Source organism: Vanessa tameamea, chromosome 8 (assembly GCF_037043105.1).
Source record: "Vanessa tameamea isolate UH-Manoa-2023 chromosome 8, ilVanTame1 primary haplotype, whole genome shotgun sequence".
Taxonomy (NCBI): domain Eukaryota; kingdom Metazoa; phylum Arthropoda; class Insecta; order Lepidoptera; family Nymphalidae; genus Vanessa; species Vanessa tameamea.
The window spans coordinates 10,683,910-10,710,665 of NC_087316.1; the positions used below are offsets into that span (position 1 = coordinate 10,683,910).

Genomic DNA, 26,756 nt, shown 5'->3' on the forward strand with positions numbered 1-26,756 from the left:
ATATCTAATTGAAAATTATTTAGTCTCACAAATGAATCTTAATCATTGTTAAGATTCAAACCTCAGCAAAGAATATATTTTTCAATGTTTTTTTTTAATTTTAAATATCAATTAAGTTTTGTGGTAAATATAATTAAATTTTGTGGTAAAGGAAAACATTATAATGCCACATTTGTATCCACCAACTCGTAGTGAATAATCTCCAAACCTCGACAAAAGGAGAGAAGACTTTTCTTGTGACGTTTACACGCAGTTACTTAACTTTTATATTCTTTGCTATCAACGAAGTTTTAAAAGCAGTTATTTGATAAAAATAAATGTTCTTCAGAAGTTGTTGAATGAAATGTGACCATGTAGAGTAACCATGATTACTGCAATAAGAACCAGAGAACCTATTGTGTGCGTAATTACAGACGAAAAAAGGAATTCCACGAGTTATAAGTACATACAGTTAGTCCTTTTGTAAGTTCAATTGAATGTTATACTATACTATATATTAAAAGATTATATTATTGGATTGTTCCAAATTAACTTTATTTTAAAAATAGCATAATTTTTTTTTTAATTTAACGACAAAATATGTACGTTTTGGTGTTCAAATTAAAAATGTGTATTTTAAGACTTGTAATGTAATGTTAATATATATTTTACGTCAATACGACCTAATGTGAAATAATATCAACATTTTTGACTACAACATTCGAAATTCGAATCACGTAGAATATTATAAACAAATTAAATATTACAAGACATCACGAAACTCGCGTAGGATTTTACTAATATGTCGTTGTCCTAATGTACTTCGGGTATAACTAATCCGCCTTAATATTTACATTGGAACCTTAGACTCTATGGTGTAATCAGTAAGACTGAAAATTAAATGGCCCATCGAAATTACAAATAATCGCTCTGTAACGTCATTTGCTACGTGGTGACATAATATTGTAACATGCTGGAATAAACAGACAAGTACCATGACTAATTACTTACATTTTGTTATATGTCACCTGGAACGCAATTAAAGTCTACAATTGTTTATGACATTCGTGTCAAAATACACCATTTTCATTCCGTAATTACAATAAAAATCCAATTCACTACCAGTTTAGAATTACGAACTGAGTTGATTTTATTTTAGATGTTCTAATTTTATGTTACCACCGGATCGGAATTTAGATTCTATCGGTAAGAATCAGCAAGAAACTCATTAGTTTTCTTACATAGGTATTTGTTTAATTAACCACAATTTAATTATTATTTATCCTGCACAAAAATCAAAATGCTAAGTCCAGATTTTTTTTTATCGTTCATGTATTTTTTTGTCGAGCAATACGATGTATCGATATTATATAACATAGAATTAAAATTTAATAAATGGAAAGACTTCGATTTGAAAAATATTTTATTAAGAATATGTGTAATGTCTCCAAATTATCTCATTGGTCAAGCAGTATCCATAAACATCACTAATCCGTCAAACTTTAGACAAACTCGTCCAAATTTAACGTGAGTTAAATCGCGAAATAAATCAAGTAGTATATTCAAATATCATTGCATGGCTCAATAATTGAACATCTTTGTGTGAAATAGAACAAGCCAATTATTTGTTAACTTGAACACAAGAAGTATGTTAATTGAAAGCGCTTTTAAATTGAATTTGGAACTAAGAAACTTTGTACCAACGGTGTTTCATCAACACCGTGGAAGCGTAACATTTTTTTTACTTAACTAAGACACTTTAACAGTCAAAACAAACAAGTAATTGCCTATGTTTTTGTATAGGCGCGGGAAATGAGAATTTTCTCATTAGAGTCGGTAAATTCGTTTAGTTTCTCCGTGTTCACGGTTATATACGAACCGCGTAACAAGAATCGACGTAATTGATTTTCCACCTTCCTATCAACTTAATAGTAGTAACTTATCTACTTATTTGTTTCATTGGTTTTAATGGTTAGATATAATACTTGGTGGAAGGGCTTCATGCAAGTCCGTCTAGATAGTCCACCCATATATATTTTTTGGCCCAAACATTTTCTTAGAACGTATTAACATATACCAAAATTGTAATACAAAAGAAATCTAATCAAGAGCGAGTGCATTGGTGGGTAATTTGATTATGTATTTTGTATTTATTAATAGTTATACATTATTCCAAATTTAAAAATAATTGTACTAAAATGACCAGTGTTGGTACCAATGTTTGTAATTAGTTAATAGATGAATTATACGTACTTGTAATTTCGACCATTGTATTCGGCCAATACACCGGCTAGCGTTTCTCCAAGCCAATTTAGCTCCGAATACTAACTCCGTTGTTGTTAGCTGGTAGGTTCCTGTCTTGGCTACCTCTTCTTGCACGGTCTTCCAGCGAGCCTCGTGAGCTACGGTATTAGCCCTATTTAAACATAATATTTATTAATTTTAATACATGAATACTTTTCGATCTATATAAATATTCTGTACTAATATTATAATTAGGTAAAATTTGTTTGTTTGTATGTATCGGAACTAATGGTCCAATTCTATTTTCTTTTTCATTTACAGAAAGTACATTACGGTTCGAAGTTGGGGCGAGTCGTTAGTATAACATAATATATACTCATAAAATTTGTCCAGACTAACTAATTAATTTGGAACTAAGGTTGATTTTATAACGTAAGCTTGAACGTGTGTTTGAAAATTTTCTCTTTAAGGGTGAAAAATGGAATACCATTGTATGATTGTAAACCGTACGGACGGACAGCTAGACATATTATAAAGCTGATGAGTTTCTACCGTTAGTTTGATTTAAATTATTCTCTTTGTATCAGTTAGTCCATGTGTGAGCTATACTTTGTCTCATATGAGTGGCATACTGACAAACTGTATAAAACGGAGATGAATAATCCAAATTCAATGAAGAGGCAAATGATACTAAAAAACTGCTATTGCTGAGATCTGTATATTTTTTCTTGTTTTATTATTCTATATAATTGGTGTGTTGGCTGTAAGGTCTTTATACTTATTTCATCGGTAGGCGGGTCAAATGAGCTACCTAAGTTAAGAGGTGTCTGTCTATAGACATTGGTGTTAATAGGCACCAACTTTTCAAACTGAAATTTTATGACCCCTGTGCCTGGAGTTACACTGGTTTATGAACCATTCAAACCGGAAAACAACGATATCAATTTGTCAATTGTAATATGTGACAGATGAGATGTATTAGTCGTGTCAACTTCGTTCAGATATTTTGTTCAGTTAAAAGAGAAGCGCCAATACAATAAAAATCTTTTAAAAATTATCTTGTGAGTTCTTACACTCCATGTGTATGTATGTAAATGTAAATACAATTTCAGTATTATAACAATATATTATTTTTTAAATGAATACTGGCAATGCCCCAAATTAATTAAGGAATTACTAATTTTCCTATTTACCCCCTCCTTTTAAGCATATCACTTGTGTTAGGAGTGAGGACGACAATAGCCCAAGGGGTCAGGATCGATCCTGCGATCTTTTACATCGCTAGGCGGCCCGTAAACCATTGCACTATTGACGCTTAAATGCCGAGATTTACTTAAAAATAAACCGTAAATCTCACTAAATTTAAATTACCATTGCAAAAAAAGAACTTTTTTTTATCCATCGTAGTCATTTTTTTTAATTTAACCTAACTAGTACCAAATAATACTAGTAGTTACGAATACGAATTGTATGATATTTTCTAGCTTTATTTTTGTCCAATAATACTAGTTTTCGCGCGCAGCTTTGCTCGCGCTTGAGGAGTTGTTTGTCAGGTATTAATTACATAATATATTTAAAAATTATAGCCTATGTCTTATTCTGATATATAACCTGTATTATTGAAGCTAAATAAATAGAGGTCAGACGCTAGTATGACGTATATGTTTTTTACATACATATTGTAATCACGATGTTTTGCAGCACAGATATGTTCCTAAGGACTCCAATAACATATGATAGCAATTACAGTTTCCGGCAGCTGTTCCATATAATTTTATGGTTTAAATTGTTCTGTTGACATTTGGTATGGTAAACATAAAAAAAAATAACAAATAAACTTACAAATGGCGCTTTTAATTTATGAATTAATAAGCTGAATCCACATTAGTCTAAACATAAATGAACATATATTTTGAAAATAGAATAAAAGTCGAAAAAGATTTTTCGCGATTCGATTATAATTAGCTTAGTGTTTATTGAAGTACCTCACGTCAAACGAATTATACCAGATTTAAACTATAAATCCCATAAAGAACCTTAAATTGTGATACACCAAAGCACGCAGATATAAATATAGAAATAAAAATGCAATTTATGAAAGTAAGGACGTGCATATGTATTTACGGACATACTTGTACGATAATTCAGTATTGTATTATCCTTTTCATCTCCTAATCAGGACTGTTTCTGGAGACACCGTAGCCGAAACGCGAATGATGGCATTAAAGGTTAATCATGTATCTATGTAATGAAACATACCTTCGTATAGACGCAAAGTATTGACCGAGAAAATCCTTGGCATCACTTAGAACTTCTTCCGAACTTCTCGGCACGTCCCCGCGTCCAGGTATCGCCATCAAGCTGCCCAGACATGCCTTCTCGTTGCATAGCGTTGGCTGTTGACAAATGTTGTCGAATGAAAATATGCATTTATTGTTACTAATAAAATAAATTAAAAAACAAAAGGGAAGTCAAAATATTATCATTGTTTAAAAATCGCTTTAAACTTAAACATTCAAATTTAAAATACTAATACACATATTAATACAATAATATCACGCTATAAAGTGACGGCCTGTAGATGTACCACTGTTTGGCAAAGGCCTTCTCTTCCTTTGAGGAGAAGGTTTGTATTTAAATTTGATACATGCAGGTTTTCGTACGATATTGCCGAGCACGAGAAGAATTATTATGATGCTTGCCTTGATTTGAACCCGCAATCTTCGGTTAAGATGCACGCGTCCTAACCACAGGACTAACTCTTACCGTGCTATGTTTATACATAATAATAGTAGCGAAAATACAAAAGTTTCTTAAAACGTTATTATTTATAGAACCACTAGCTGTTACCCGCGGCTTTGCCCGCGTAAAATATGAATGTCAACCCAATTTCTCTCATTAGGCGTAAAATATCCAAAAACGCTTAAATGCGAATCAACTCATTTTAATCGTTAGCCCAAAAATAAAATTTCATGCTTCTAACTTTAAAACTTAAAAACTAATTAATCCTAACTTAAAAAATTACGGACTTCCATACAAACATTCAACCCCTATTTCACCCCTTTAGGGGTAGAATTCCCAAAATTCCCTCCTTAGTGGGTGTCATGATATGTTTGTTTATAAGTATACAACCAAAAATGTAAGTTTTAAGCTTCTAGTTCTAAAAATTCTAAAAATGACAATACTTGCAACAACTTACAACTTTTCATCCCCCTTTTTAACCCTTTACAGCACCTTTTTCCAAGTAAAAAGTAGCCTATGTCCTTTCTCAGGCTCTAGACTATTTGTGTACCAAATTTCATTTAAATCGGTCCAGTGGTTTTGGCGTGAAAGCGAGACAGACAGACAGGCAGAGTTACTTTCGCATTTATAATATTAAAATAATAATAATAAATAATATGGATTGACAAAAGCTTTGATCCCTTAGGATAAAATTATATTAAATAAAAAAAAATATTTATCGCGCTTACGTCAACCTATTTATAATTCATATCTGAAAAAACTTGTGGTGTTCGACATCCATTGCGAAAGATACAGAACGGATCAAGAACGTTTAATACGAGTAAAATATCAGAGTTAAATTGTTTACATAAACGGAGCATAGATGACATCGAATTTTATGAAAATCTATTCAATAATTTGTGTCGTCTATGAGTTTTCAATCCAATTTTATTTTTAAAATCTATATATTTGCGATCCTATATTAGCGTATTAGCGTTTTTGTTGCTACTACTCCAAAAACTGAAGCGAATATAATGAAAACATAATAAAATTTATTTTGGTTTTTGTTGAAAACACTTGAAATGTTTTATTGTTAAATATTTATAAACAATCGTTTTTGATATATAAGCGTACACATTATACATATGTACAGATTTTTATTTACAAAACGCCTAATTTGTTCCTAGCAATATGTATCCAAAAATTTCAGTCTTTAAGTTTCGATTCGCAACCGTGAATGGACTTAAGTTAACCGCTTAAAGTTAGACAATTAATTATCATTACACCCATCGATTGATTTTGTCCCAATAATAATAATTATACCTTTAACTACTACTCTACGACTATATACATATATAATATAGCTACTATTTACAGTATAAAATATTACCGTGTGAAACGGTAATAAATATTAGCGAAAGTTTTACCGTTGAATTGAAATTTCGTTCCTTTGATCGGAAAGTCTCCAGCATATGCAGCAGTACGCCATACTATAAGTACCTATAGTATCTATCCATACTTAGGATATGAATATATGCTTGGGAACTAAGGTATTCCTTGTACTCAGTCACACAGGCTTACCCACTCTCCAAACCGGACCACAACAACAAAGTATTGTTGCTGCTAAATATCTGAAAGGTCACCCTTCCCAAATCGGCTTCTTCACCACCCACCCTTCGCAAAGCTTTACCACCGAGTGAACATGTTTGATTTCAACGTGCTTCCCTGTGATCCTATATATGTAAAAGTCCTATAGGCAATTTTTAAGAAGGGTACAAGACGAACCAGTGACCTTTAACGCAAGTGAAATGTTAGTATGAAACCACAGTTACTTACTTTATAATATAAAAGTGTTATAATGTAAGCAATTACACAGTATAATATAATGATAAGGTGATAGAAAATATGTAGGAACACTTAAGGAAAGAGGTCTTTATCCAAGAAAAAGACATTTAAGAGATTTGTAATATGCTAATATAAAAATACTAACTATCAAATCTTATAAACGTCAACACGATATTCATATAACATGAAAGTTTAAACATTTTTTTTTATTTTTGACGAAACGATTGTATTTTTTTAATATAATCATTAAGTATTTTTTTATTTTTTTATTCTAACTACATAGAAACAATATTCCTTATCAAATTACTATCTTAATGAATACTTGAAGTAAGATATAAGGAGTACTTGCATTTATTTAAACAGATTTTTATTAATACGGTATGTTGATAAAGGGGTCAACAGTGTTTGGTAATAAAATATTTCTATAACAGTTAGATATATTGTTATACCCATTCAACAAAAGCAATGTTACAAGATAATCATTATCATCTTTGAAGTGTCGGTTTCTTTGGAATAAAGACGTTTTGACACTAAGATATATATAGTTTGTTATTGTGGTTTTTTTTTTAATAATTAGGTGGGCAAACTGTTGCCCATAGACATAGGCACCGTTAGAAATATTAACCATTCCTTAGAACTCCAATATGCCATCAACCTTGGAAACTAAGGTAGTCCCCTGTACCTTACCTTATATCTACACTGGCTCTCTCACCCTTCAAACTACTACTATATTGCTTATTACTTTTTGGTATTAGAATATGTGATGAATAGATGGTACCCGTATCTACCCAGATGGGCTTAAACCAACCCATAGTACCAAGTAAAACGAGTACATCTTTTTCAAAGATATACATCCCAAAAGCATAATAATTGAATAGTGACCTCGTTGATTAAGTGTCTTAGTTATACAGCTACAGATTTTAGTTTCGCATCACAGATTTGGTTAATTAAATCAATAAAGGCTATTTCTAACAGCAACCTAGAGTTAGGAATTAATTGTGTAAATATTATTCAAGGCACTAGGAAATAGCAGATAAAGTCATTAGTCTCTCTCTGATCGTTTCAGATTGCCGTTCTATTGGACTATATTATGAGAATATATACGTATAGATGTAGGGTGTTCAAAGTGTTCCTGTATTTGAGCACAACTGTGCATTGTAATATATCCTTTCACTTAGTCAGTCTTTGATGTTAGCCGCCGTTGAAATTTGGCCGGGAGGGAAAAGACTATTAAAAATCGTCTATTTCTAGCAAGGAACATAAAACTGATCGCCGTATACACCGAAAAACTGACTGTTGACAATTAATTTTATTGCCATCTCTTTTCTACTATAATGTTTAAGAAAAACCAGAAGTATTGAGGAACGATCCATTGTTTTAAAATATAATTATATATTATATATGAAAACAGATTCCTTATCTGAATGGTATAAACCTAATTGTATAACATGCCTCATAAGTTGAATATAATTTATATTGTTTTTCTACAATTTACGTTTCTCGATAACTGGTAAAATAAACTCGAATATTTACAATATAGTCGAGACCATTCTGTGTCGCTGCTTAGCAGCTTGCAAAGGAACATACACTAGTTCGTGTAATAAATTTCTTGCTGGCATTAAAATTTTAAAACTGTTTTTTCGTTAAGTCGGATGGTAAATTTGAAAGCAATACCCATGTTCTTTACAAGACATTTAGAAGAATTCCATAAGAAGTATTCGATTGGTCGCTATGAATAAACGTATCGATTCTTGATATAACTCGTTCAAAATAATTATTATGCAAACTACTTAGTTGAACATTACTTATGTTGTTGATTGAAATTGTTGCTTTATTACACAGATAAGATGTCGCGTTTCGGAATAAAGTTAAGTTTTAATTTATTTCTAACATAATATTTTGTAAGCTGATTGTCGGTATAGTGAAAATTTATTGCTGTATGTACCTACGGTTTACGTCAAATTAAAAATTAATCGTTCCAAAAAGTACCGACGTATTATTGAAGTTTTTGAATTCATTATTGATCTTGAAAATTAAATTTAGTTTTTTTTAAACCATTAGTGTCAAAAGAGAAGAAGAACAACTGAGCCTATACTGAGTAGAAGTTATATGTGTCAAAAAAATCTTACAAAATGCAAAAACCCTTCAATCTTATAAGCAATATAAGTTTCCAAAAGATTTGATTTGATAGCCTAAATACTTCTTGAAATGCAACAAAGAATTACAACTCTACAAACCTAAATCGTCTTTTTCGCATTACTAGAAAGTTACCGAAGGTAACTCACGTATAAAAATAACCACACCAACCAACCATCATTTTAATGTAATTATAAGAACATAATTCTCCATATGCTAATTTAAGGTACCCAAGTTAAAATATACTTATGGTTTTATCTAAATACTGACTACCGAAAATTCGCTTCAAAACAAACACCACTGACCATATACCTGATAATTTATTTATGTTTATTACGAAGTTGTGTTTAGTTTGCATCCTAAATATTACAGCAAAATATTGAATAAATAATTACTGTTGAAACTTATCGTCACGTTCGTGTAATGTTTCTAAAATTATGAACCATGAAAATTATGGTTTTGTTTACGATAGAATTTTATATGCTTTAATATAACATTCATTCATTGTTACTGTTTACTAATATAGTCAACGATCAGTTTTTTTTTTAAATAAACATTCTTAAATTATTAAATTTCTTTTCCTACAAAATGACTATTCGAAAGTGCTTGAAAAATATTAATTAAGTATGAAATAGAAGATCTAAAATTTAGAATTTACGAATACTATATCAGAATATTTACAAATATCTACTATGCCTAGAAATTATTGGTAAAAATTTTACAGAAATGTTTATTTTAGGTTTACCAACTATTCTACGGATATTATAAGAGATAATTTATACCAGAATATACATCTCGGACTCTTAAGCATCGCCTATAACAAAGCAAAATACTTGAACGTAGTTACTAAAAATTTGACAAAGATATTAAAGAACCAGTTCTTGAGTAAACAAAGTGACGTACAGTGTCTTGAGTATTTATTATAAGTTAGTGTCATTAAATGGTTTAACACTTAAAGGTTAAATGATTTTCATTTTTTACTTTCATTGTTATTTTAATATTTTCGCTATACTTAAGATTTTAAATAAGGATTATTTCACTCACCACTCTAGGGCATGTTGTACCATAGAGTCTATCGTACAAATATTCACTAGACTCATAATTTTTCAATACTTTCGGTCTTATAACTTGTCGTGGTTGTTTCTTGTCAAGCTTTAGGATTTGAAATTTGATTGCATCCTTTCCCAACTCTTGGCCGTTTCCATTATTGACTTCGGCTAAAGCGAGATGGTCGATGGGACATGTCTTGACCTCATTCGTCAAACCAGCGACAAGGTCTTCATCATTCGCGATCACTTCCAAAGTATTGTTGATAACCGTTTCGGAATTTTGTATAACACCGGGAGCCATTTTGCCAGTTTCGACAAGCACTGTCAGATAAAAGATTGTTGTAAAGTTAGGAATTTTGAAATAATTAGTAATGAGGCGCAGGCGCATGCGCGGCGCACTAATCACAAATAGGTGTTACCGTTGTATTTATAAGAGTTTTATCGTCTGTGACAAACTCCACGCTAGTTTGTTTTTAATATTTGCAAACAAAGATTCGTATGTTGACTTAATTAGTTCAGTTGTTACTCGCGAAAAAAGTATCATCTTTGTTATATTCGGTAATTTCTATGTTTTTCGATAGTTTTTATTCTTTTTCAATAATATGTCAGATATGTTAGATAGGATAGGTAGGACAGAAAACTAGTGTGTGTGTATGCGTGGAGTAAAACATTTTTTTGACTCCTTGACAAACTTATTGTTTTAGCAATTGCAGATCCTGGTAAAAAGTCAATCTTACTAATATTATAAAGGCAAAAGTTTAGATGGACGGGTGTTTGTAATTTAATCACCTCACCACCCACGCCAGAACGACTGAACGAAACTGAATGAAATTTGTCACAGTGATATATATTTTTTGATTGTATAGATTTACGGCCGGGCAATTGGTCCACCTGAAGGGAAGGTGGTCGTCACTGCTCATAGTCATTAGCGCTCTAAGAAACATAAACCAATCAGTACATAACCAGAGCGCTACCATGGGAGCTAATATGTCATGTCCCTCGTGCCTATAGTTCCACTGGCTCATTCGCCCTACAAACCGGAACACAATAATACTGAGCATAGATGTTTTTTGGTAGATTATCTGATGAGTGGCTATTCAGATGGACTTAAGCAAAAGCCCTACTACCAAGTAAGATAGATTAAAATCTAAAATAACACATAGGTTACTTTTTATCCTGAAAAATGAGCCTAAAACCTTCCTCCCTCTCACATGCGGGTGACCCCAAAGGCGAATACTTCACAAACAAACACTCAAGCTAAATTGAAATTAAGTCATGGATCCTAAAGCAGTACGTTCATGTTGCTCTTATAAATGATTCTAGTTGATTAAAATGTTGTACACAATATACTATCAGGTATGTATTTGACAGATTTTTTTGAATTACCAGCTTAAATTTTTCTCGCTGGTGCTTTGCGAATGCGAGTGTTATCTTTTCGGAATCGGTTGTAATTTTTACTTTGACTACCAATACGTTTGTCTAATATTTCTATATTTAATAAAGGAAACTGAATATGTTTTATTTTTAAACTGGAGGGGTTTATCTAGAAATATCAATAAGAGCGCATCTCCAGATGTAAGCGTGACCAATGGGACAGGTCTCTTGCCTTTTTTTAACCAAAATGTACAAAAATTACAAAGATTGACTAAAGAACTCGAAATTGCTTCGAATCGAGACCTATACGTTTATCTAATTCGATTCATATATAAATCGTTTATCCGAGTAGAATGAATAATACACAGCTTATGTTGTTTTAATAATACTATGATAGATTATTTTTTGATAAATAAATCATAACTGGATGAATACTTAAAGTTTTAATGTTACCCATAATTTTCGGTGAACAATAAAACACGCAAACTGTTACCAGGCCGAGAACACGTGCTGCATAGTTAAGCTTTCTACATATTTGGCTATCACAAAGCAAATATTGTTTGAGTAAATAAATATTACTGTCATCGTAAGATTACTCACATCACCTTTATCGGTTATACAAACCAGCTAATGCAGGTCTCCAGTCATGTGCCACTTTAATAATATTTGTATAAAGTCATATTCGATTTCGAATCATGCTGTTTACATATGATTTTAATGATATAAAATTGTCAAAACAACAATGTGTGAGATGAACGAATGATTATGATTGAAACGTAGGAATGCTGTTAATTGTTATATTTGTTACTAAATACCATAAGTCATGATTATGCGACATCTGACAATAAAGTTTTTTTTTTTTTTTTTATCTACTACTACCACCTGCGGTCGTAATTAAAAAAACATAAACATAACATAATCAGCCTGTAAATTTCCCACTGCTGGGCTAAGGCCTTCTCTCCCGTTGAGAAGAAGGTATGGTGCATATTCCACCACGCTGCTCCAATGCGGTTTGGTGGAATACACATGTGGCAGAATTTCGTTGAAATTAGACACACGCAGGTTTCCTCACGATGTTTTCCTTCACCGCCGAGCACGAGATGAATTATAAACACAAATTAAGCACATGAAAATTCAGTGATGCCTGCCTGGGTTAGAACCCGAAATCATCGGTTAAGATGCACGCGTTCTAACCACTGGGCCATCTCGGCTCATAATTGGACAATTATTATTTTTGAATATTCTAATTTTGAAATTATGAAGTCGAATATATTTCTACTATTAGTTCCTTTAACTAACATTTCTTATTGATAACGTTAAAAGTCACCAATGAATACCAAATTAAAAAATAAAAAGGTAGAATAAATTATTATTGGTAACCTAATTATCTGAATTAATTCATAAAAATAAGTTTTTTTTTAAAATACTGAATCTACATTTATGTAAGCAACAATTATTATGAAATTAAATATATAAAGACCGCGTGATATGGTGGTAGTAGCTTGTTATACTAATTATTATTATTCAAAATATATAATTACATTCTAAATTAAAAACAGAACAAGAGTTTTACATTAAATTATTTTTTTAACATGACATATAAATTACTAAAAGTCTATTTGACTTAAGAATGTTTAATTGTTTGATTTCTACGAATAAGAGTTTTAAATTGCAATGAAAATGTATTATTTAGCCTGAAATGTTCTCTAAGATATTTATTTGTGACTCATACGTGATAAACAGTATCAAAAGCAATGCCTTTGACGTAGGCGCCGTCTTGTTTTCGACATTCCATATTTGTACGTTTATCTAGAATTAAGCTGGCTTCGGATGTTTAATATTTAAACAATAGACAATGAACCTACACTGAAGTCGACATAATTAAAAAAAATACCATTTAATCTGAAACACAATTAAAACGTTTACAAAACTTTAAAGGTATAATTATATAGTTACATAAATACACGAACAATTAAACTTGACAGATATTTGTATCATTTAAAGAAACTCTAGTAAATATATTTAGTATTTAATAGTCAAATGGATAACAGGTGATAATTATTACTGCGTAGAAATAGAAAAGGGATCATTGTCTTTTCAAATTCTACTTTCACGCGTACAATCTATTCCAGTTTTTTTTTTTTATAAATAAATTATCAACAGACACAACATTTTATGTGAACTAATTAAGCCCACATCATGACTGTTTTTTTAGCAACGTCTAAGTTACGTTTTTAGATAAATAAATATATAAAGTAACCTGCTTTATAATTTTGTATTAGCGTTGTTCTTATTTCTTTACATAAAAAAAAAATTAAAAAAGATTTTAGACCGAATAAAAAATAATTTTGTTTTGTTTTTTTTTTTTTCACAAACTCGCCACACCCCGTTGCCATTCTTCTTATTTTTATATTTGTATTTTCATTTGTTTTCCCCGATGCCCAATCCAAATACGAATGTTGTAAAAAGTTTTAATTGAGTGTGTACGTTTAACATATCAGTGTTTTTCACATTATAATTGAACGTCAAAATAGCGTCATATATATTTATTTACAAAAACACAAACGACCTAAATGTTTCGTTCAGTTTAGTGTTTGCTCCTTTTACTGAAAAAATATGCAATGCTTTGTTAGGGAAGTGACAAAAACAGTAGTCTAGTTGTGAACGAATTTGAGCAAGAAACGAAAATTATTTTCTTTTCTTATCTCAAATGTATTTTAATTCTATATAAAAAAAAAAAATTTAATATCATTGTTGATAGCTTTAAAAATGAAGTAGACGTCTTATGTTAATAATAATTAAATTAAATTATTATTTTTCTTTATATATGATATGAATAAATGAAACGTAAAACGATAAAATAATAATACTGTAATTGCCTAAAAATATTTCACTGATGGGACAACCCGAACGAGTTTTGAACTTAGGACCTCACAATCTGCGCCCTTGTAATCTTGCTACTAGACCGACGGGGCAGACGAAATCGAAAGCGTGAGATAATATGATGATACAAGGGGCACTTACAACTTGCGCCCCACATATGCAGTTATGTTAGAGCATTAGCAATGTGTAACGAACTTAATCCTACTAACTTAGCAGATATTCTAAACATAAGTTATCGCTTATTAAGTACATCGTCTAAAACTCCTAATTTATTAATATACTTATTTATTAAATTGGTGTAAATATCAATAATAAGTTTTAATTCTTCTTCTCAATAAATTGTCTGTTTGTGTTTTCGGAAAAATATTATATGTGCATAACATCTTAGTTCCCAAGGTTAGTGGCGTAGTAAGGTATGTCAATATTTCTTACAGCATCAACGTGGGCGGTGGTACCACTTACCATAAGGTTGCCGTTTTTGTCCTTTTGCCTACCTATATCATAAGAATAAAAAAAGATAAAATATGTAATTTTAATTACCTATTAGTTATTAAATATTCTTTCAAAGTGATTATATTAAAAATTTGAAGAACCTGAATTCCTAAAGATCTAAAAATATCGTAGTAAAATTTTGTAGGTAGCGCTGTAATTACAGCCGTCTGAACGACACAGAACCGGCTGTAATTAGAAAGATGGTCCCGCGAAAAGTACACAAGACACTAGTAAATTCGACTTGGGAATACTTGAATTTTTAAAATATTAACATTTTTGATCTCAAGTATTAATAGCTGCCAGGAGAATTTCGATGTTTTATTAGTAGTAAAAAAATATATTGTAAAAGTGTTTTTTATTGATAGAAATTAATTACACAGATCATTAAATACGACAGCTCATTACGTAAACAGAACTCGCAAGCGACATAATATTTACGTCGGAAGACGTTCAAAACATTATATTTTTTTAAATATGGAATAAATACTTATCGTTAAATAATTTTATTCAGTAATAAATGTCTAAATACTTATCTTAAATATATCGTCAAAGTAGAAATTATTTTGACTTGTAAATGTATTCGATGACTAATATTACATAAAAAAACATCGAATGAATTATATAATCTATTTAAAGTATTAAAGAAAACGTTTGTTATATAGAATGAAAATTATTCAATAAAACTGGTATAAAATCCATAAATTTAAATTGCAACAAATTTACATGTTTTAATTTTACTCAGAGAAAAATGTACCTGGTAGCCTATGCTGTAGATTTATTTCTGACCATTGGGTAATAATAAAAAAGTTAATCGCGCGTACGAACTCCACGCACCAAGGGCTGCAAAGCACAGAGTCACAATAAAAATAGACAAGACATTAATAATAGCTGTTTTAGAATTTTCTCTGTCCGTGTCGAATTTTAGGATTAATGCTTCTTATAAATATTGTAGGTACTGTTATGGTATTTTTTATTTTTATTTTCATGAGGTCATGTCGGATATAATAAAACTGTAACGATATCTTGTCCGTAAATTATTATAGAGAATATATTTTTATTATTCGACTTTGTTCGAACCGCGTTATGTTTGGATGCCTGGTTTTTAAGGAATTCACAGTTGTTGATGAGTTTTCAAGTCGTAGGCAATGTCTACATTCCCGTGAGTCGGAAAGCTGTACAGCCTCGAATTGTGTATCGATTTTCCACCGAGTTATGGGAATAAATAGAAAGACATCGAGCCAAGACAAAGTAAACTATAATATTCTTAACTGCCCGTCATAGGCTTGGAAACTATCATGCCTATTTCATACATATGACGATTGTTTCAAACTCAAAGGCAGTCATTAAAATGCGTAAAAAACTCAAGATATACAATCGTTTCGATCCATAGGGCCGAAGCATGAAATTCTAAATAAAACGAATAACCAAAACGAAAAAATATATTATCGATGAAATCGGACTACCGATTCTCTTGGAATTAGCGCGTATAAACTCTCATAAAAATAAACTCTTTTGTATTTATAGTACTATTAAAAATCAAATGATTCGTCATTTCTTTCACAATGGAATAATTAAACCCATACCCTCTCCGAGAAACTCATCTCGTATCGTTGGCTGGAAGATCGAGCTTCTCAAGTATTAATGCGTTTGGCGCCTCTTAAATATTTATAAATCTTTCATACGCCGGCCGTGTAATTAATACTACAGATATTCCAAAGATTGTCTACGTTAATATTCATTAGAACTCTTGAGTTTCACATCAAAAATAGTCTTCTCTAAATAATTATTTATAGATTTATAGATACCGATACAATTTCATTATATTTTTGCACAATTTTATATGTATAAAAATAATATGTAGCATATTTATTTAGCTACTATTTTATAATTATAATGATCAACATACTGTTTTATGTAAACGTCCGCTTTGGGGTACCCAGTCACAATTAGAACTTTTTGACTCGGTAAGAAGGTTGATTAAGCCAGTGTAATTGAAGGCACACAAGATATAACGTATTAGAAATTGTGGTTAGGAGTGCAACAGAACAGCATGGGGTAATAAGATACCTGAAAGACATTAAAATAAATTTAAAATCAATGAAAATGTCATGTATATAATACATAAATAAAAATCACATATTATAATGCACAAGTGTGTTCACTCTCGTCATCTGATGGACAGCATATCCGATACGACCACAGTGAGTTGACACGGAGACGTGTTTTCTAAGGCATGGGAGTTTATACACAACAACTTCTAGATTCCCAATAGAAAAACTCAACTTTATCGGCCTGACCTTCCATTTTAAGCCCAGGGCCTCGAGATCAGCGGACATGTATCTAGGCACTAGACCAACGAGGCAATAATTTACAGTTTTGCTATAAATAAAAAGTTTAAGGTTATTTAAAAATTAGGGTATCCCATGACGAAAAATGTGATCTGACTCTATATTTTAAAGATTCAATAGAACGAACGGAGATATCAACATCGAAGCTAATATTTTTAGAAGTACTTACATAACTATGGTAGCATAGCATAGTATATTATGATCTTATTCCAAACACAGGAGGAGTGAAAATACATAAACAATTTAGACATTAAAATGAAATAATATCTTTTGTCAAAATCAAATTTATGAAAAATGGCGTTTTGATGCCAGCGAAGTTGTTATCAAAATTTTGAATGTGAGATTAAAGTGGATATGAATAAAGTGAATTAGTTTTATATTATGAATAATGATATCAAGTGATTAACAAATCACATGTAATAAATTAATCTACCCTTTGTGTTTACTCCTTCTTCAATTGGAAAAGGCTATTATTAAGATATCTAAGAAACATAATCTTTGATCTATTACAGATTAACTCAAACTTAACTTATTTCACCTATTGTGAATTCGACACTAGCATAATTGAATGAAAAATAAGCTTAGAAATTACGTTTGTTTTCCTCGTGGTTATATTCAAGCATAAATATTTCTAAAAGGATAATATATCATAATCTATAAATGGCGGAATAAATATTCTGAATAAAATTCGGCATCCCTGCTTAATATTTAGATGTTCCTTGAAATTATCATTCTGTCGTACAAAGACTTTATTAACATAGAATTCAGAGCCGTTTACTTATCAATATTTTATTTTAAGTCAATAAATATGTCATGAACTACGATATATTTTTATTAACATTTATATATTTTGGTTGGCTTGTTATGACCTGTACGTTCAAAGTCACATTCCTTTGTTCAATAATAGCTGCCCGCCCTGGCTACATACGGGTTAAATTCATAGAATTACGCTCCCTTAAAGTTGAATATTCCGAAAAATTCTTTCTTAATCACACGTCTACGTTGCAAAAGGTGTAAGTATGTTAAATTTTAAGTCAATTTCAGCTTCGGAGATATCGTGTTGAGTCATTTGTATTTTAGATACATTCATAATTATATAGAAGCATTTCACTAATATAATAGTTAAAGTTAAGTAATTTACACGGACTGGGAAAACAAAATGGCCTAGCCTGACAAGACTTAGCGTAAGAAGCTATCATCAATAGCATTTTTATATCCTGTATGGAATTCAACGAATACTAACACCAACCTGTTATTATCTGTATAATCTTGTATTTCACGAATACCTTATTTTTCTTTACACAAGATGTATAAAACGTTAAAAATATATGTGGATTTTTTTTACAGAAATGAAATAAATTGTATCAAAAATTAAATACACCTGTATTGATTTCAATAGGTAAATAAAATTATTTAGCAAACTCTTTGAAATTACTATTGTTGCTTTCTTTCCTTGAGCTTGAACTAAAATTACACTATCGCTTAAAGTGGATACAGTTTAAGCACGGACATCAGGAGTTAACCAACAACATTCTAATCACAGGAAACCATTCTATCTTTTGAACCAATTTAAGCTTGAAAATATACTATTATTTTAAGAAAACAGATATTGCGCTTTTTTATATCTATGATGAAGTCGCCTAAGCCATAATTGAACCTCATGAAATGATTTTAAAATCATTATAGCTAATTAAACAACGAAATTAATTACCGATTGTAGGTAATTCCTCCATTGACTCGATTTATTACCCTAGAAGAGTATTTACAGTTTATAACGGCACAATTATACGACCACAAACCAAAGCAGCAGCGCGTCAAATTAGTGCATAGCACAAACTTCAGGTACGCTTGGCATATATGATAAAGCTTACTCTAAATCTGTGATGGTGATAATTTATTATAAGTAGAACTTATATACATTTGAAATGCGAAATAAATAAATATTGGACAACATCACATACATTACCCTGATCCCAATGTAAGTAGCTAAAGCACTTGTGTTATGGAGAATCAGAAGTAACGACGGTACCACAAACACCCAGACCCAAGACAACGTAGAAAACTGTTGCACTTTTTCTACATCGATTCGGCCGGGAATCGAACCCGGGACCTCGGAGTGGCGTACCCATGAAAACCGGTGTGCACACTACTCGACTACAATAATTATAAAAAATGTGGGATACACGTATTAAAGTGCCGTAAATCGATTTAAAAAAAATAGCTTGAAATTCATTAAATTTAAAATAGGATTGGGTTTAAAATAATGATATTGTAGATTGTAATAGCAGTTGCTAAAAATATCCTAACCAAATTAGTTTGTCCTGAAAGTAACCTTTTAAAAGTATTACTGAAATAATTCCCTTTTGAATGCTTTCAGCCTAAATAATTAATTTTTCCATAATTTCATCGTAATACAGGAGCGCAAAAAGAGGTTTTCATATAAAAATTTAAATTCAAAATTAGACTATCATATTTATGAAACTTTTTCTACCACGCTGCTCTATAGCAGGTTGGTGGAGTCACAGGTGACCTTTCATCCTAGACATGGCGGTAACATTACGATAACTTTTTTTCTCAATACAGCACAATATGAATAATAAAGACAAATCAATAAAGTCAGTTGTGTTCACTCGGATAGCACTGAGCCGTCTCAACTAAAAGTATTTAATAGTATATCGGACTGTCCAACAGATTGTTTATATAAACTCTCCATATTTTTAAATCTTCTTGTACGAAATGAAATCGTATCCTCATTTTGTTCTTAGTTACTTTTATTGTTTGTCGATCAAGATCTTAAGTAGCTATTACTATATTAAATCATAACCTAATTTACACTGTATTCGGCTGAATTTATTTTTATATTCTGTGCCTCGGAAAGTAAAATTAAGAAACACGTAACCCGTTGATCCTGAACATGAACTCTTTCTGTTGCCGTCGGATTTGGCATTTCATCATAATTACGAGAGTGAGGAAATAAAGATATGTGTACATATGTGCACTAAAATACGTAGTGGGCTGGTCTCCTTTGATATTGACGACCGCGGCAGAAATCGGTCAGAACGACATCATTATCATTTAATTAAAAACTACTATTGTATAAAATTATTTATTTTATAAATGTTATAAAATTCTTTACAAAATAAACAATAGGGTAGCGTGTGATCATATTAAGTAATGTTTTTAAAATGTTTAAACAATCATTACAGGATATCTAGTTACGAGGCAAACACCATGTGATTTGTGCAAATAGTGTGATACGGAAATATAACCACAATAAAATGACTTAGAATCAGAGATACTTTTGACGTTCACTTGTCCAAAATTATGTTGGGTTGATTTTTCCTTTTTTTTTTATTAATTTAATACTTAATTTTATACTTTATTGCACAACAGTGCGATTTCTGTTTTATCGTTTTTAGCGAACACGCACAGACACCCTTCGGAGAATGTTTTTTTAAGAGGAAAGGTAAGTTACGTACATTTAAATTTAGAAAAAAAAAATAGACTTTTACTACTTAGGATTATACTATTTTTAATTTAACTGATGATTTTGTTTATCGTTTCATTTTTGAAATTATAAAAGTATATAGTTTTATAAGACGCTTTGTACCTAATGAGTTTTAAATTTATAAATATTTTACTATATTTCATTAAAAATAATTCGCGTATGAAATATGATTCGAGTATGAATTCATTCTTATATTACAAAATAAAAAAAAACTTTAATACATTTGTTTTCTAATTAATGTTAGTTTAATTGATTTGCCTTTTATCTCAATAGTCATTGGCCGATGTCAGCTGGTGACGAAGGGGCGACCAATAATCATTGAGATTAAAGCGAAATCAATTAACCTAACTTTTATGAGAGTTTAAGAAACCGGATGTACGCGTAAATTAATTTCGTAAGTAAACTTCTTACAAAATTAATCTCTTTGTTTAGCAAAATGTTTAACTTGTCTTGCGTTTACCATAAATTTAAGGAATGAAATGTTTAATGTTCGAAATAAAAGGTAACAGTGACAAAAACGCCGTTAGCAAGAACTAGGAGGTGACTTCAAGCTAAGTAATGCTTAACCCATTTCAAAGAAAAGTTCCCAAGGACACGTAAATGTACGTGAAAATGGAAAAAATCTTTCCCTTTTTTTTCGGAGTAATCTTGACATCTGGTATGTTTTATTGCTTCAATATTTTGTAATGATCGTTCCACACTAACACTAACTAGCCATTGAATGGAAATTTGTTGTAAAAAATCTTTCAGTTTTTGTATTAAAACGTGTTTTGATTTATAAAAGTTGATTTTCAAATATAAATTGTAAAGTTGACGTATTTTAGGTTAGTTTTTTTTTATGACATAGGTAGGCGGACGAGGAAAATGAAAAACTTGATGGTAAGTGGTTACCAACGCCCATAGACAATGGATCTGTAAGAAATATTAACCATTCCTTACATAGCCAATGTGCCACCAACCATGGGAACTAAGATGTTATGTTCCTTGTACCTATAGTAACTCTGCCTCATTCGCCGTTCAAACCGGAACACAACATTGGATACTGCTGTTTTGTGGTAGAATATCTAATAAGTGCGTGGTACCTACCCAGACAGGCAAGCACAAAGCCCTACAACCAGTAAAACCAAGCTTTTGTTAAAAGTAAATATAATAACTACTATATATAGTTGTATTTTTCGATGAATAAAGTTTTTATAATTTAGGTTCGTGATTTATTATGAACTAGGGTTCAATTACCAGAAATAATGGATACCACCGCTAGGGACGTGATAAGATCGTTCGTCGAACAAAAACATATTTCGAGATAAATATTAATTGTTCCATCAATTCATGTAATAATTTTATTTCAATACCAATGAAATGTATATTTATTTTATTACCACGTAAATGAATAAAAAAATACTTGATAGTTCATAAGCTTCGTGTTGATGAGTGAGTGGTACTACCCAGAAGTCATCTCGTATTCTTACACTTAATTAATACGAGTATAAGTAATAATACTAAGTAACATTTAGAATTGTTTTGTTACGGTTTCGGTGAGTGAGTTAGTGGAGCTACAAGCATATACTTTTACTTGGTGCTAGCCCGTCTGAGTAGGTACCACCCACTCATCAGATATTCTACCGCCAAACAGCTACTGCTGTTTACCCAGTGTTGTTGTGTTCCGGTTGGATGGGTGAGTGAGCCATTATAACTACAGGCACAAGGGACATAACATCTTAGTTCCCAAGGTTGATGGTACATTGGCGATGTAAGGAATGGTTAATATTTCTTACAGCGCCATTGTCTATGGCCGGTGTTGACCACTCACCTTCAGGTGGCACGTTTGCTCGTCTGTCTACCTTTATCATACAAAAACAGTACAACTATACTATACTAGACTATGTACATAAAGACAAAGTCGATAAGCAGTAGTGATCACTTACGATGGTAAGCCTATTTTTAGACTGCCTAGGTATTTCAAGTATAAAGAAAACTGTCTCTTTTTTTTCAACTAAGGGTAACTTACCATAAAAAAATTACTAAAACCTTAATTAAAAATATAACAACTCGTCAATAACGCTTATGTAAATAAATGTTTATTAACAAAATATATTTGTTATCTCTTTGAAAAAAAAACCCTGTAAACGAACCAGAATTTTGAATTAATAATTTCCAAATTCAAAATCAAAACTAAAAACGTATCAATATATTCTGCTAGAAAATATATATTTAATATTATTTAATTACTAAGAAGAAAAACTCAATACTTATACAATAATATTAGAAAAAATAACATTTGCATATAATTGCTTGTATTATATCGTTATCATAATCATATGTAATAATGCTAAAGATAACTTATATAAGGCTAATCCATATTTTGTTGTTACAGCGGCACAGTGTCTTGACAACTTTGGACCATTTCACGACTGTACGGAGCAGCTGCTTGTTAATAATATCGATTGCAGGTTTGGTCAACACTTGCACAAATATGTTTCACTTACACGAAACACTTTCCACTCAAACAATTTACATATGTTTACATTTTTACATTAGCAGCCTGTAAATTTCCCACTGCTTGGCTAAGGCCTCCTCTCCCTTTGAGGAGAAGGTTTGAAGCATATTCCACCGCGCTGCTCCAATGCGGTTTGGTGGAAAACACATGTGGCATAATTTCGTTGAAATTGACACATGCAGGTTTCCTCACGATGTTTTCCTTCACCGCCGAGCACGAGATGAATTATAAAAACAAATTAAGCTCATGAAAATTCAGTGGTGCATGCCTGGGTTTGAACATCAAATTATCGGTTAAGATGCACGCGTTCTAACCACTGGGCCATCTGGGCCATTATATATGTTTGTAGAGTAAAAACAAATAACAGGTCTCTAAATATTCCACTGCTGAGCTAACATTCTTTACAGATTATTTCATTACGCTACACGATGCGATTCCGAGGGTACATGTGAGGCAGATTTTAATTCGACAGATGCAGGCTTCCTCGTTATGTTATCCTTCACAACGTCAATGAGATAAATTATAAACATAAATTAAACACATAAAAATTTAGTGCTGTTTATCTCGATTTATAGCCGAAGTCATCAGTTATTAACTGATATGTTATATTTATATGTAACTGATTCTATATATTCATGATATATGTTCTGACCACTGCATCATAGGTGAATGATTCTCATCGGTTTTTTTTGTTTTTTTCATTATATATAACACAAGTATCAAATATATATATATACATAGATAATAATAGAAGCGTATGATTATTATATCAAATTTCATTTTGAAACAATATATTATGTAGAAATGTTGTAAAAGAATGTTACGATGAAAGTTAACCTAATCTTGCCAAATTTTCATTTGAAAAAAAAATACATAAAATTTTATCTTTAGATAATACATTGGAAATTAAGTAACTATTAACTTAAAAAGACGGACCAATTAATTATTACAACTGGTAACCCAACACTGAACCTAATTGAGCTTGATAATATAAGATTTAAAACAATAAAGATTATACATCGTGATTCATTCAGATAAAAATTTTATTAAATGTAATGTTTTTTTTATAAATCTCTACTTTGATGCAAGCTACAAAAAATACCTAGCGGACGCATGGGGCTGACTTATATTATTAGCCTTATAATTTTTGTTTAAAAAGGATATTACCAATAAGTAAACAAATCCTCAGTATTAACAACAGCTAGTATACTACCAATGTAAGCTAATTGAGATACTGCTAACACTTTTCCATTACATATTACATTTTTTCAATAACTCATTAACTGCAGACTGCAGTTGGCATAGAATTAAATGTCAAACGCAGTGATCAAGTTTCGAATCTTTTGTTTGTTGTGTGTTGTTTGTCGTTAAGCAAGTACTATGATGTTTTTTATTCGAAATAAAAATAATATCATAAGTCTGTTCGAAACGTATCATGAAGATATATATATTTTAATGATAATAGAATAAGTTTTAATATTGAGAAATCATAAAATATTCGAATATTTGAAGCGAACATACGATCCAAATATTCGTATCTTATTCCAAATTTAGTTTTTGTCTCATTTTATTCTTTGAACAAGAATTGTTTAATAAACGACCAACGTTTTCATCCTTTCGTAGAAGTGTCCTGTCTCTTACGACTTTTATACTACGTACTATTTTTGAGTTGAATCCATTTTACAATGGAGAAGATATATTCAAATTTCGAATAGCGTTATACGATTTACAATCATTTTTATTTTTACATTACATATGTATATCACATATTACATGTAACTTATGGTAATTGTATTTTATTTTTTAACAATCGTTATTACTATTTTAATTATTATTTTTTATTTTTTTTAGTACATGACAACACTGAATTGAAATTTAAAAGACGCCCAAGTGTGAGTTGGGGTTCTTTTTTTGAAATGGTACTTCAAAACGGCTGTCGGATTTTCCCCTTTACATTTGGGTACTGTAAGTCAACAGGAAGTACCCTATATTTTAAGGTTAGGTTCCTAAGGTTTTTGTACCTTATTAAACATGCCCTATAAACGGCCGTATCTTCTGATTGCATTGACATAGAAGTTTGATTTTTTCATTGGTGACTGCAGACTTTAGGTATTATTTCCACGCAATTCCTGAGAAAAATGATGACAAACGGAGATCGAAGTGTTTGCATAAGGACGGTGTGTTTTGTTTTAAGATAAAGAACCATAAAAGTTTTAAAAAAGCGAGATGTAGAAAAGGCACATACTTTAGTAAAATATTTACGGTATTTCACGCTGTTCTAAATGAGACCAGCAAAAATAAAATATAATTATTTTGCATGCATTTTCAAATACGTAAATATAAGAAAGCACACGTGCATGGTTACGTAGTTCTATTTATACTTTACTTAAAAGTAAATTTTTAAATAACATAGATAGAAAATAGAAGTCAAATTCCAGACATTTAAAATTTGTTTTAATAAAACGCTTGACGTGACGAGCTGTAAGTCTGTCTTCAACATCGACACCTTAAAAGTTTCATTATTTCAGCACATAAACTAAAATGATCATACATGAAACACGTAAAGAACTTATAGAACCTGTCATAAAAAATAATTATAGTCTTACACATAAAATCGATTGAAAAAACTTTGTTCCTTTTAGTAATTGAATAGATCGCGTGCCAGTCTCCATCCAGTATTCTAAATAAAACTTTGTGTCCGAACACGTTATAATTACTGCAATATAAAAACATCTCAACCCTTTACATGTGGATGTAGCCTTAGCCATGAATTACATGACCAATGCGATCAAATAGCTGTTCTTTTGATCGTGACCTTTTTTTCACAGTGGACTCCCGTTAACATTTGCTTAGCTTTCAGGAGACAGGCGCAGTACAATCAGTTGTAAGAGTTTTTCCAGGGACAGGTATACACACCTATTTACAGATTACGGGCTGCTACGAAGTATTTTTTAATAAAAATCTCAATAACTCTATACCGGCTCGATCTCGCAACTGGCTGTACCTATAACCCCCGGATCTTCGACGATATATCTAGCCAGAAGACCAACGATACCAATTGACCAAGAGCAAGATGACCATTTATGTATATGTAAAATTAAATTCACTCTTCAAGTAGCACGTGCCCGTGACATATTACAATTAATTTAATTAAAACGTCGGCAAGAAACTAAGTTGCGTATCGTAGACTACTAGACTTACAATTATTTACAAGTAGCAAAGATGGTAACAAAGTTGTATGTAAATATTGTGATTTAATGTTTACTCTTGTATTGTTCTCTTTATGATATTTTGCCGCCGAACAGGAATTCATGTAAATTCATTTTATTATAATTTTTAAGCGGACAAAACCGCGATGCGGTTTGTTAGTGATTTCATACAAGTCGCAAATCAAAACATGACGATTTGTGTTAAACCCGACTGAATTTATCATATCTACAAGGCAAGAATTTGATTTTATGCGCCGACCATCTGACTGATATTTACCCTTTGTGGACAAAAAATATATAGCATCCGTGTGGTATAGGTATTTAATACACGATACGAAAACTTAAGACCGTAATATTCATACTGAAGATAGTACGAACACTCATGTGTCTAGCAGGAGTTCGATACGATAACTCATAATCAGCCTGTAAATTTCCCACTGCTGGGCTAAGGCCTCCTCTCCCGTTGAGGAG

The 26,756-nt window shown here is 31.1% G+C and overlaps 1 protein-coding gene across 2 annotated transcripts in view; it reads right to left on the bottom strand.

Moving 5' to 3' along the window:
* The window catches only part of LOC135193374 (nitric oxide synthase-like protein), a 131,489-nt gene that overhangs the window by 12,867 nt on the left and 91,866 nt on the right, over positions 1-26,756 (bottom strand). The window contains exons 1-3 of one of the 2 annotated variants that reach the window (XM_064215500.1): positions 9,970-10,369; positions 4,483-4,619; positions 2,233-2,395 (exon numbers count right to left, since the gene is read on the bottom strand). In XM_064215500.1, the coding sequence (XP_064071570.1) occupies positions 2,233-2,395; positions 4,483-4,619; positions 9,970-10,362 (693 nt within the window). In that variant the 5' untranslated portion in view covers positions 10,363-10,369. Of the gene's footprint in view, positions 1-2,232; positions 2,396-4,482; positions 4,620-9,969; positions 10,370-26,756 lie in introns of those variants that run through there. The other variant, XM_064215501.1, reaches the window with a different exon arrangement.